Here is a 13,631-nt window from a genome sequence, read left to right on the forward strand (position 1 = left end):
CACTTGTCATGACAGGCACGGGGAGTCTGCAGCAGACTGTGATAGCCACCCATTGGCGCCCCACAATTGTGATGAACAGTATGCCCCCCAGGCTGCAAGCTGTAAATGCCACTGCCAGAGATTGACAGCAGCATCTAAATGATTAACAGCAGCATATCCTGTCTGTGTATCACAGCCATTATTTGCCAGCAATGATGCAATCTCAATTTCTGTGCTTGCGTCAAAGAAGGGGAGCTGACATATGGCGTAAATAAATGTTATATCAGCAAGGGGTTAAAATGTGCCAAATTTACTGATTAAATCTATCACAGAGCATGCGCCATTATGATAAACGTGGCACAGCTTCTGCATTTGTTTTTTGTTTTTCAGCTGTTTAAAGGGGTTATCCAGTAATTTGCTTATTTTTCCCTATGGGGCTCAGTTTTGCAGTTGGGAACCTGCTATGAGTCAACATGAGATCGGCAGTGACGCCTTGTCGCCAGAACAGAGCACAAGAAAAGACTCTGCACTGCCGATGTGACGTTACCTGAAGCCGCAAGATTGCCGACAGGACTGATCCGTGACCTTTCTGAACCAGCAGAGATCAGTACTGGGCAGAACAGACAGTTAGACCAATAGGGGGATATTAGAAAAGTCCTTGATAACACCTTTAAATTAAAGACTATTATAGTACCTCTCCCCCTATGTGTTTGCTGTCATTAAAAGAAACTTTTTATTAAACAGGATTTTTTTTCTGTCCAGTTTTATGTTATTGCCAAAGCAAAGATTAATTGTATCAGTGTTTCAATATGTTTCTCCACTCAAAATTATTTACCACTTTCACGAGTTGGCACAAAAGCCAACATCCTCTTTCCTGAGTCCATCCTGTTCCCTAGTGATCCTCCACCTACTGTAACAGTGGTGGGAGCTAATGGATTACTACATGGCGCTCAAGGGTTAAATGCATTTTTATGCATTTTTATGTGGTAAAGGTACCCTGGGGCTGCAGTAGCTGGGACAGGGTTAACTGAAGTGGCCAGCCCAGTTGGGAGGGGGAACTGAGTGTTAGTGACAGAGGCAGGAAGTGACAGTTAGTTAATGCGATTGTTGTAGTGAGTATGCAGCAGGACTTTAGGCTGCTAGGGACCATGTGAGCCTAATATTCGGGGCAGTGGATTGGTGCAAATACCCTTCCTTGTGATTTCGTCTAATGGCCAAGGACAACCTTGAAATGGATGTCAGGGGCACACTCAGATTGTGTAAAGCTACAGGAAAAGATGGACTCAGACCACATGGGCAGAAGGTATTACAATCCAGATATACTGCTAGAGGTGAGGAAGGTCCCTAAGAGCTAGGAAAGCCAGAGAGGGGGATATGCCACCTATCCCGAGAAACAGAGCTAAAGCTGTATCCGGTGCTTGTGGGAAAGATGACAACATGTTGGGCCTTATCCCTTCAAACTTCTTGTAAATACTGTACATATTGCCATTTTCAAAGTAAAAGTTTGGTTTTTATTAACCACATGTCTCCTGGATTATTTGCTGCCCTGGTTTCAGAAGAATTCCTGGAGTCAGAAATGGCCTTCATGCCAGAAGTGGGAAGCACCACATACACAGCAGCACGACAGGATGAAGATACACCTTTTCTGTAGGATTCCAGAGCGAGTGAGGACCGAAGCTCGCCCACGACTACCTCACTTGGGAATCTTACATTTGGCGTAGTCGGCAGGATGCAACTACCTCACACAAAGAAAGCAGAGAAGATACAGCTTATGGCACAGACAGAAGAGCACCGGAATACATGCATCCCAAGTTGGCGGCCCAAAGCATGGATTCCAAAATGGCGACAGCGGCAGTGAAGAGAAGAAGAAACCCCGCCTACCATTGGTGTGGACGGCGCCCGAGAGCACGAAAAGATGTCCAGCCTCCACGAGTGACTGCCAGAAGAAGGTTGGGTCTGGTGAAGAATGGCTTGCCCCGAAGTATGTATGTTCCGGAGGAAGGCGTGGTGTAGCGTGAGATGTGGCCCGCTGTGTGTGAAAGTGCCCTGTAAGGGGACACGGCTGGATGTGGAGACCTCGAGAGTGAAGTGTGACGCTGCTGTCACGTCAGATTCGGCCCAGGAAGAGGTGGAGTCAAGCGCACATGAAGCACGCTATTGGAAGCTGTTTGGCGCCATTTTCCCTGTGTCAAGCGAGAGATGAGACGTGCTGCAGGAGGCTCTCACTGAAGATGGCTTTTTACTCCTGGAATGTGATTGAGCTGTATTGCGGCCTGGAGAGCGCTGGTGATGAGGAGATGAAGGAAATTGTTACCCTCGTGGCTGCCACGGGTAGCCCGTGGACAGCGGAAGCAGTTCCAGAGCCGGTGCTGCCGCCGATGATGCCGCTTCAATGGATGGTGATGCCCCAGCCCGATGTGGGACTCTTAGCTCACGAGCTCCACATCATGTTCTGGACCCGGATGCCAGCAGGGTTAGACCCCTTCGGCCCAAGAGGAAGAATCCCCAGGGGGTGGTGACCTGCACTAAAGAGGAGAGCGGGTACGTTCAACTGTAAGTGAACAACTACCTCGCTTGGGCATCTTATACTACCCTGGGTGTAAACTTTTAGAAATCTAAATCTTGTTTGGAATCTTTGTCTTCCTTGTAAAAATTGCATGTAAATGAAATCAGTCTTCAATAACAGCTCAGCCTTCACAGTAACCAGTTAGTATTAATACTCTTTCACAGATGCCCAACAGAAAAGACATAGAACCCCTTTATAGAAGCAGGAAACTATCCTACTACTGTGCTGGATACTCATTCCTTTCAGTTCATTTTTCACAGTGTGCTAATCTTTGTTCAGGAATTAGCTCAATTAAAAGTAGTAATTAAAGCATATATTTTCTTTTACATAAGTGGTGCAAAAAGCCATAGTCTTGCAGCCATTATCACCAAGAGGTTAAAGCAGGAATATACGTATAATTCTGCTGCGCAGCTAGTCAAGAAGATATCCAACGGGGATGATGGTGTTGAACAAACAACAGTTTTATTAATTTATGCATTTCAGAGTTGAACAAACTCCTTCATCAGGAAAAAAAACACTTTGTTTTTTCCTGATGAAGGAGTTTAATTCTTAAACGCATAGAATATTAAAACTGCTGTTTGTTCAACACCATCATCTCCATTGGATATCTTCTTGACCAGCTACGCCGCAGAATTATTCGTAAATTCCTTTCTACTATTGTATAACTTCTGAACGGGCCTCTGTATCCGGCAGACTCTTGTTCTTGAGTTCCAAATGAAATGCAAACTTGACTTTCATCTGTAAACAACACCTTTGACCACTGAGCAACAGTCCAGTTCTTTTTCTCCTTGGCCCAGGTAAGATGCTTCTGACGTTGTCTATTGGTCATGAGTGGCTTGACACAAGGAATGTGACACTTGTAGCCCATGTTCTGGATATGTCTGTGTGTGGTGGCTCTTGGAGCAATGACTCCAGCAGCAGTCCACTCCTTGTGCATCTCCCCCCCAAATATTTGAATGGCCTTTTCATAACAATCCTTTCAAGGCTGCTGTTATCCCGGTTGTTTGTGTACCTTTTTTAAACTTTTTCTTTCCAATCAAGTTTCCATCAATATGCTTGAACAGTCAGCTTCTTTAGCAATGACCTTTTGTGGCTTACCCGCCTTGTGGAGTGTGTCAATGACTGCGTTCTGGACATCTGTCAAGTCAACAGTCTTCCCCATGATTGTGGAGCGTACTGAAACAGACTAAGGGACATTTTTAAACACTTAGGAAGCTTTTGCAGGTGTTTTTTGTTAATTGTTCTAATTTACTGAGATAATGACTTTTGGGGTTTCATTGGCTGTAAGCCATAATCATCAACATTAACAGAAATAAACACTTGAAATAGGTCACTCTGTTTGTAATGACTATATAATATATGAGTTTCACTTTTTGTATTGAAGAGCTGAAATAAATTAACTTTTTTATGATATTCTAATTTTGTGAGAAGCACATGTATCTCAGGTCAATTTTAAGTCATATCGGAGGTCAATAAGGAGTTAAGCAGAACATTTCTCAGACAACTGTTAACCCCTTTATGACCAGGGGTATTTACATTTTTTAATTTCCGTTATTTACTCCCCTTCTTCCCATTTAACTAGTTAACAGCCGGAGGTGGATCTCGATTCCACCCGCGGCTGTTGCGGGCACATGTCAGCTGTATAGATCAGCTGTCTCGTGCCCGGAAAGGTGCAGGCTCAGCACCAGAGCCTGCATCAAACAGGGGTAGTCCAACATGGGAGTACTATTACGCTACATGTCGGAAAGTAGTTAATAACGTCATTAATATCACGTTAAAGTGTGTAAATGTGTGTATTTCTGTGTGTGACTCTCATACTCAATATGGAAAAAATCCACATGTTTTGAAAATGTTGTTTCCATTTTGTCATCATTTGAGTATTATTACCATGTCTATCCATCCTGTGATTTCCAGACTTCCACAACGTTTGCTTCTTGGTGTTGCCGTTTCATTGTTGAAAATTGTATATGTGCAGAATGTGTATATGTATGTCCATATTTTTTATATGCGTGTTTATCTGCTGCAAGGGTGCCTAGACAGATGTCCTGCTCAGCGGCCTGCCTCCAGGTCTATTTGTTTGAGATGGAGAGAGCAGATTCTGGCACAGTCAGGAGGAAGCTGGAGTGGAAGTAACATACTATAAAATCCAAGTGTGTGTGAAGAAGCTGAGGACAGAGGATTAGGGAAGAGTTAAGAGAGGCAGGTCGTTAAAGAAGTAAGCGAAAGGGAAAAATATTATGTGTGGAGTGAAGTGAGGAACACAGAAAGGAGAAAGTAATATAATATGAAAAGAAAATAGCATAGAGTGTGGCATTTACAACTCAGCCCTGCGCAGGAACAACAGCTTCAGAAAATGGACGCCCCGAAACAGATCAAACTAGTATATTAAATTCAGTAAAGTACATAGATGGTGTAATCAGTATTATAAGAACACTATAAAATAAGAATAAAAAGTAAGAATGTAATATACGTTATGGAATAATTCTAAGGCTTTCTTCATAGTCGGTTGTCACATTTTATGGATAAACATAAAACCAGTGATGTATCTTACAAATCCTGGACTTCAGGCCTAGTCACTGCCATCACCCATCTGTTTACCCCCGTACCAAAGTCTGAGATAATGTGCCCGCTGTGTAATACATATGTCTTCTGTCTAATTTATCTAAACAGGATATAAACATGTTTAAAAATTGGCTGGAAAGAGATGTCATGCTGCGAGATTCTTTGAAGGTTCTTTATCACTCACTGCGCGTTTCAGTGCCATCCGGGCATCAAGTGTAGAAAACCAACAGGTGTAAACGCTTGTGCTGGTTATCGGTACATTTGTACAGTTACGGACGTAGAAGACTGGCAAACCTGGCACACTCACTCACAGTCTGCTTTTAATGCCACTAACTGAAATATGGGAAAAATCTGTTGCATTTCCTGTGTAGGGCTCGTTCCTCACTGCCGACAGACATCTTAATGGGAATACACTTTGATGGCCATTCCAAATAAAAAAGTGGGAGTAACGTAATACTATGATGCACTGCGTTACCTGTAAGAAATTTACAGTTTTATTGTAAATAGCTAGAAGCAAACACGCACTATATGGATAAAAGTATATAAAATCCAACCCCTCACCATGCCGTCTGCCTTTACAGACATTTGTGACAGAATGACTCTTTCTAGAAAAAACTCACCAAATTCAAGCGTGCTCCTGTAATATGATGGCACCGAGCAACAAGTCAGTTTGAGAAGTTTGTTCCCTCCTAAATATTCCACAATCAACTATGAGTCGTATTACTGAAAAGTGGAAGTGTTTGGGAACCACAGCAAATCGGTAAAGTGCGTAAAATTCACCAGCGCTCTGCTGACTCAATAGCTGCAGAGTCCAGACCTCCTCTTTACATCAGCATGGAAAGTGAGTCCCGTGCTTCTTGTCATTGGATTCCATATCCGAGCAGCTGCATATAAGCCTTACATCACCAAGCACAATGCCAGTTTTGAATGGAGTGGTGTAAAGCTGCTACTGGACTCCAGCAATGGTAATGTGTTCCGTGGACTGATGGATCACACTTCTCTTTTCGGCAGTCTGATGGACCAGTCTGAGTTTGACAAATTCCAGAACTGTAAAGTTTGGTGGAGGAGGGATAATGCATTGGGGTTGTTTCTCTGGAGTTGGTGCAGGCCCTTTCCTGCCAGAGAGGAGACACATTAATGCTTGGGACAATGGTATGATCCCAGCTCTGTGGGAACAGTTTGGGGAAGGCCCTCTTCTGTTCCCACATGGCTGTGCACAAAGCACAGCCCATATAGGCATGGTTGGGTGGGTTGGTGTGGAAGATCTTGACTGGGCTGCTTACAAGTCTGACCCAAACCTCACCAAACACCTTTGGGACAAGGTAGAATGGAGATTACCATCCAGGCCCTATCATACAACATCAATGTCCGAATTTACAAATACTATTCTAGATGAATGAGCAAAAATTCACACAGACATATTTGTAGAAAGCCTTCTCAGAAGAGTGACTGCTGTATTAGCTGAAGGCCATGTGCACACGTTAAGTATTTTTCGCGTTTTTTTCGCGTTTTTTCGCTATAAAAACGTGATAAAAACGCGAAAAAAACGCTAACATATGCCTCCTATTATTTTAAGTGTATTCCGCATTTTTTGTGCAAATGTAGCCTTTTTTTCCGCGAAAAAATCGCATCGCGGAAAAAAAAGCAACATGTTCATTAAAATGCGGAATTGCAGGGGATTCCGCACACCTAGGGGTCCATTGATCTGCTTACTTCCCGCACGGGGCTGTGCCCACGATGCGGGAAGTAAGCAGATTATGTGCGGTTGGTACCCAGGGTGGAGGAGAGGAGACTCTCCTCCACGCACTGGGCACCATATAAGTGGTCAAAAAATAAGAATTAAAATAAAAAATAGTCATATACTCACCCTCGATGTCTTCCCGCCTCCACTGCATGCTGTCGCTTCGGTTCCTGTAGCTGATGTGCGGTGGAGGACCTTGCCGATGACGTCACTGTCCTGTGATTGGTCGTGAGCGGTCATGTGACCGCTCACGTGACCGTGACGTCACGGAAGGTCCTGTGCGCACACACCAGCTATACGGAACGGACGCCGGTGAGATGTCTGGGTGAGTATAAGCATTTTTTTATTTTTTTTATTATTTTTAAACATTCTATCTTTTACTATAGATGCTGCATAAGCTGCATCTATAGTAAAAAGTTGGTCACACTTGTCAAACGCTATGTTTGACAAGTGTGACCAACCTGTCAGTCAGTTTTCCAAGCGATGCTACAGATCGCTTGGAAAACTTTAGCATTCTGCAAGCTAATTACGCTTGCAGAATGCTAAAAAAATGCGAAAGAAAACGGAAAAAAAACGCAAAAAAAAAAAATGCGGATTTCTTGCAGAAAATTTCCGGTTTTCTTCAGGAAATTTCTGCAAGAAATCCGCAACGTGTGCACATACCCGAAAGCAACCTCACATAGATTAGGTATATTTGTTCTGTGGGTCAGTTTGTTTAATTTGTCAAGTGGAGACATTAAAAAACTATGGTTCTCAGAATATGGTGGCTGAAACCAATTTTGTTTGTTTTTTCTTTTTTAAACAAAAGTAGATTTATTAATTTGGTATCATGTATACCGCATTACTGCTGCATAGGATATATGTGTAAAATGGAAAATTCATGAGAGCCCACCAGCCACAACAGGACGTACCTTTCTTTGATCCTAAACCTAATATTTAACAGATACATACTACACAAAGATGATACCAAGGTCGTTTGTTAATTAGAAAAATACAAAAAACTTTATTGATAAAATATAGTGTATGGGGATACGGAAAATACATATACATAATTGGTCACATCATGAAATGCAATAAAAACAATTTGGCCACGCCAGGACCTAGTACCATATACAAAGAATAACAATAATCACATATTCATAAGGTAAGTAACCCTCCCTTATACTGAACGCCTCCTAATGAGGTCAGACAATTCTATATATAGATATACCAGTATAGTCACAATATTTTAATCCCTAGATGCTGGGTGTTATATATATAGATACGCAATGTAAGTCGGCACTGAGAGTACCTTATCCTAAGCGCTAAATAGTGTGCGGACAATGAAGTAATGCAGCATTAACAGCTCAACCTAGCAACCCAGCGTTTAACATAGAAATTCGCAATGGCAGTAGTTAAGGATATTTACCAATAAATAAGGGGGTAGTAGATATGGACCGGTACCCAGCGCGTCCGCCCCGACGCGCGTTTCGGACCTTCCTTCTTCGGGGGGCCTGTGTGTCACTATACTGGAGCCTCTTTTATATATCCGCCACAGCTGTAATCATCCTAGCGAAAACCGGAAGTGACGTGCCGCACCTCTGATGACGCGCACCTTCCCATGACAACCGCAACGCTGGATGGCGTCGGCGTCACGTGACCGCAGGTCCTGGAAGGGCACTGCTGATCATGAGAAGACGCCGAGAGCCACCCAGGGCGACGGAAGCAGGAGGAGGTGCGCGTCTAGGTGTGGGACACCTCCGGTAACATAGTAAGAAGGCTAGATCGCGAGCGGAGTATTACATTATCACGGCCAAGTAGCGGAAACATTAACGTGAAATCACACATAAACCACAATCACCCAAGACCAAGTGCAGGAATATAGACCAAAGCCAAATATATAAGACGACAAATAACATAGATTGGCATAATTATAGATATTGGCAACCCAAAAAAAAAATTCCTTTTATAATTTTTCCAGCTGGTCCTATATTCATTAGTCTCCAACTTCATCATATATGCCGGATGATCTTTTATAGTTGAAAGAGCAATTAGCTCTTGATGTTCAAGGCTGCAGAACGTGACGTACACAACAACATATTCACATAGCACTATAAATAAAAGATGAATATAAAACACAAATTAATAATTAAAATATTGCATAAACAAGTTGATCACAACAATGCAGATACCCAGGCAATAGATATATATTAATACTCATGGCGGAATACCAATCATAGAAACGGGGTGAAGCTTATGTTTTCGTTGAGTCCAGATGGATGAACCGTGTCCAGGGTCCAAATCCATCTGGACTCCATTTGTGCCAACCTTTTTGACGCGTCCCCACCCCGAATCCCAACCTCCAACATATCAATGGCACGAACCCTCAGAAGACTCCTATCGCAATTATGATACTCCCTAAAATGGCGCGGGAGGGTCTTCAACATGGATATGTCCTCCTGGGTCGCTGCAGCTTCAATACCCCTAACGTGCTCCCTAATACGTATTTTAAATTGTCTTGTGGTCAAGCCAACATAGATTTTCTTGCAGGGGCATACTGCGTAAGAAATAACATATTTATCAGAACAAGAAATCTTCTTCCTGATTTCAAATAGCCGGGAGCCACTTGCGTTTGTAAATGTACAACAGGAATCCACGTTGGGGCAAGCTATGCAGCGACCACAGGGGGCACATCCATTTCTCTTGGCCCTAGCATTCAAAAAAGTGGTTCTAGGCTCCCCCTAGTACCCTTAAGGAGGGGTCACCGAACCCTCACTACGACCACCAGGGCGATCAGGATGAGCAGCGTGAAAGGCACGAACTAAATCGGCCGCATGCACATCAGAGGCAACCACCCAGGAATTATCCTCCTGACCATAGCCCTTCCACTTGACCAGATACTGAAGCCTCCGTCTTAAGAGACGAGAATCCAAGATCTTCTCCACCACGTACTCCAACTCGCCCTCAACCAACACCGGAGCAGGAGGCTCAACAGAAGGAACCACAGGCACAACGTAGCGCCGCAACAAAGACCTATGGAACACGTTGTGAATGGCAAACGACACCGGAAGATCCAAGCGAAAGGAAACTGGATTAAGGATTTCCAATATCTTGTAAGGACCGATGAAGCGAGGCTTAAATTTAGGAGAGGAGACCTTCATAGGAACAAATCGAGAAGACAGCCATACCAAATCCCCAACACGAAGTCGGGGACCCACACCGCGGCGGCGGTTGGCAAAACGCTGAGCCTTCTCCTGTGACAACTTCAAGTTGTCCACCACATGATTCCAGATCTGCTGCAACCTATCCACCACAGAATCCACCCCAGGACAGTCAGAAGGTTCCACATGTCCCGAGGAAAAACGAGGATGGAAACCAGAGTTGCAGAAAAATGGCGAAACCAAAGTAGCGGAACTAGCCCGATTATTAAGGGCAAACTCAGCCAACGGCAAGAAGGTCACCCAATCATCCTGATCTGCTGAAACAAAACACCTCAAATAAGCCTCCAGAGTCTGATTAGTTCGCTCCGTTTGTCCATTAGTCTGAGGATGAAAGGCAGACGAGAACGACAAATCAATGCCCATCCTAGCACAAAAGGATCGCCAGAACCTGGAAACAAACTGGGATCCTCTGTCAGACACAATATTCTCAGGAATGCCGTGTAAACGAACCACATTCTGAAAGAACACAGGAACCAGATCGGAAGAGGAAGGCAGCTTAGGCAAAGGCACCAAATGGACCATTTTAGAAAAGCGATCACATACCACCCAGATGACAGACATGCCCTGAGACACCGGGAGATCAGAAATGAAATCCATGGAAATGTGTGTCCAAGGTCTCTTCGGGACAGGCAAGGGCAAGAGCAACCCGCTGGCACGAGAACAGCAAGGCTTAGCTCGAGCACAAGTCCCACAGGACTGCACAAATGACCGCACATTCCGTGACAAGGAAGGCCACCAAAAGGACCTAGCCACCAGATCTCTGGTGCCAAAAATTCCCGGATGACCTGCCAACACCGAGGAATGAACCTCGGAAATGACTCTGCTGGTCCACTTATCAGGAACAAACAGTCTGTCAGGTGGACAAGAGTCAGGTCTACCAGCCTGAAATCTCTGCAACACGCGTCGCAAATCAGGAGAAATGGCTGACAAGATAACTCCTTCTTTAAGAATACCAACAGGTTCTGCGACTCCAGGAGAGTCAGGCACAAAGCTCCTTGAAAGAGCATCAGCCTTCACATTCTTTGAACCAGGTAAATACGAGACCACAAAGTCAAAACGGGAGAAAAACAATGACCAGCGGGCCTGTCTAGGATTCAGGCGTTTAGCAGACTCGAGATACATCAAATTTTTGTGATCAGTCAAGACCACCACACGATGCTTAGCACCTTCGAGCCAATGACGCCACTCCTCAAATGCCCACTTCATGGCCAGCAACTGCCGATTGCCAACATCATAATTCCGCTCAGCAGGCGAAAACTTCCTAGAGAAGAAAGCACATGGTCTCATTACCGAGCAACCAGGGCCTCTCTGTGACAACACGGCCCCTGCCCCAATCTCCGAAGCATCCACTTCGACCTGAAAGGGAAGTGAGACATCAGGCTGGCACAAAACAGGCGCTGAAGTAAACCGGCGCTTCAACTCTTGGAACGCCTCCACGGCTGCAGGAGCCCAGTTAGCAACATCAGAACCTTTCTTGGTCATATCCGTCAAAGGTTTTACAATGCTAGAAAAATTAGCGATAAAACGACGGTAGAAGTTAGCAAAACCCAAGAACTTCTGAAGACTCTTAACTGACGTGGGTTGAGTCCAATCATGAATAGCTCGGACCTTGACTGGGTCCATCTCCACAGCAGAAGGGGAAAAAATAAACCCCAAAAAGGGAACCTTCTGTACTCCAAAGAGACACTTTGAGCCCTTAACAAACAACGCGTTCTCACGCAAAACCTGAAACACCATCCTGACCTGCTCCACATGTGAGTCCCAATCTTCAGAGAAAACCAGAATATCATCCAGATAAACAATCATAAATTTATCGAGATACTTCCGGAAAATATCATGCATAAAGGACTGAAACACTGAGGGGGCATTAGAGAGCCCAAAAGGCATCACCAAGTACTCAAAATGACCTTCGGGCGTATTAAATGCAGTCTTCCATTCATCTCCTTGCTTAATGCGCACAAGATTGTACGCACCACGTAGATCTATCTTGGTGAACCACTTGGCACCTTTAATCCGGGCAAACAAGTCCGACAACAGAGGCAAAGGATACTGAAATTTAACAGTGATTTTATTCAGAAGACGATAGTCAATACAAGGTCTCAAAGATCCGTCCTTCTTGGCCACAAAAAAGAATCCCGCACCAAGAGGGGAAGAGGATGGACGGATATGCCCCTTCTCCAGAGACTCCTTGATATACGAAGGCATTGCGGCATGCTCAGGTACAGACAGATTAAATAATCTACCCTTAGGAAATTTACTACCTGGAATCAAATCTATGGCGCAGTCACAGTCCCTATGAGGAGGCAGAGCACTGGATCTGGACTCGCTGAATACATCCTGATAATCAGACAAATACTCAGGAACTTCCGAAGGAGTAGAGGAAGCAATAGACACCGGCGGGGAATCAGCATGAATTCCCTGACAACCCCAACTTGACACAGACATTGCCTTCCAATCCAAGACTGGATTGTGGGTCTGTAACCATGGCAGACCCAAAACGACCAAATCATGCATTTTATGCAGAACAAGAAAACGAATCACCTCCCGATGTTCAGGAGTCATGCACATGGTTACCTGCGTCCAGAACTGCGGTTTATTTTCCGCCAATGGCGTAGCATCAATACCTCTAAGAGGAATAGGATTTACCAACGGTTCAAGAACAAAACCACAGCGCTTGGCAAATGACAGATCCATAAGACTCAGGGCAGCACCTGAATCCACAAACGCCATAACAGGGTAAGAAGACAATGAGCAAATTAAAGTCACAGACAAAATAAATTTAGGTTGCAAATTACCAATGGCGACAGGACTAACAACCCTTGTTAGGCGTTTAGAGCATGCTGATATAACATGTGTAGAATCACCACAGTAAAAACACAACCCATTCTGACGTCTATGATTTTTCCGCTCATTTCTAGTCTGAATTCTATCACATTGCATTAAATCAGGTGTTTGTTCAGACAACACCACCAGAGGATTAGCGGTTTTGCGCTCCCGCAAACGCCAGTCAATTTGAATAGCCAGCGCCATGGAATCATTCAGACTTGTAGGAATGGGGAAACCCACCATCACATTCTTAATGGCTTCAGAAAGGCCATTTCTGAAATTTGCGGCCAGAGCACACTCATTCCACTGAGTAAGCACGGACCATTTCCGAAATTTTTGGCAATACACTTCAGCTTCATCCTGGCCCTGAGAAATAGCCAGCAAGGCTTTTTCTGCCTGAACCTCAAGATTGAGTTCCTCGTAAAGCAATCCGAGCGCCAGAAAAAACGCATCAATATTTGCCAATCCTGAGGGTCGCCCCGTAAAAAAGAGATAACAATTTTAACTTGCTGAGCTGAATCTCCAGATGAACGGGGTCTCAGAGAAAGAAACAATTTACAATTATTCCTGAAATTCCTAAACCTAAATCGGTCTCCAGAAAACAGTTCAGGAATAGGTATTTTAGGTTCAGACATAGGACTACTGGTAACAAAATCTTGTATGCCCTGCACACGAGCAGCAAGCTGGTCTACACTTGTAATCAAGGTCTGGACATTCATGTCTGCAGCAAGCACAAGCCACTCAAAGGTAAAGGGGA

The 13,631-nt window shown here is 44.3% G+C and overlaps 1 protein-coding gene across 3 annotated transcripts in view; it reads left to right on the plus strand.

Annotated features, from left to right (window-relative positions):
- AR (androgen receptor) overlaps positions 1 to 13,631 on the plus strand; it is a 416,052-nt gene that overhangs the window by 367,819 nt on the left and 34,602 nt on the right. Inside the window, exon 6 of one of the 3 annotated variants that reach the window (XM_077284920.1) lies at positions 422 to 627. The exons of the other annotated variants lie outside the window; for them this stretch is intronic. Coding sequence (XP_077141035.1) covers positions 422 to 446 — 25 coding nt within the window. The 3' untranslated portion in view covers positions 447 to 627. Of the gene's footprint in view, positions 1 to 421; positions 628 to 13,631 lie in introns of those variants that run through there. 3 annotated transcript variants of the gene reach the window in all.

Source organism: Ranitomeya variabilis, chromosome 2 (assembly GCF_051348905.1).
Source record: "Ranitomeya variabilis isolate aRanVar5 chromosome 2, aRanVar5.hap1, whole genome shotgun sequence".
Taxonomy (NCBI): domain Eukaryota; kingdom Metazoa; phylum Chordata; class Amphibia; order Anura; family Dendrobatidae; genus Ranitomeya; species Ranitomeya variabilis.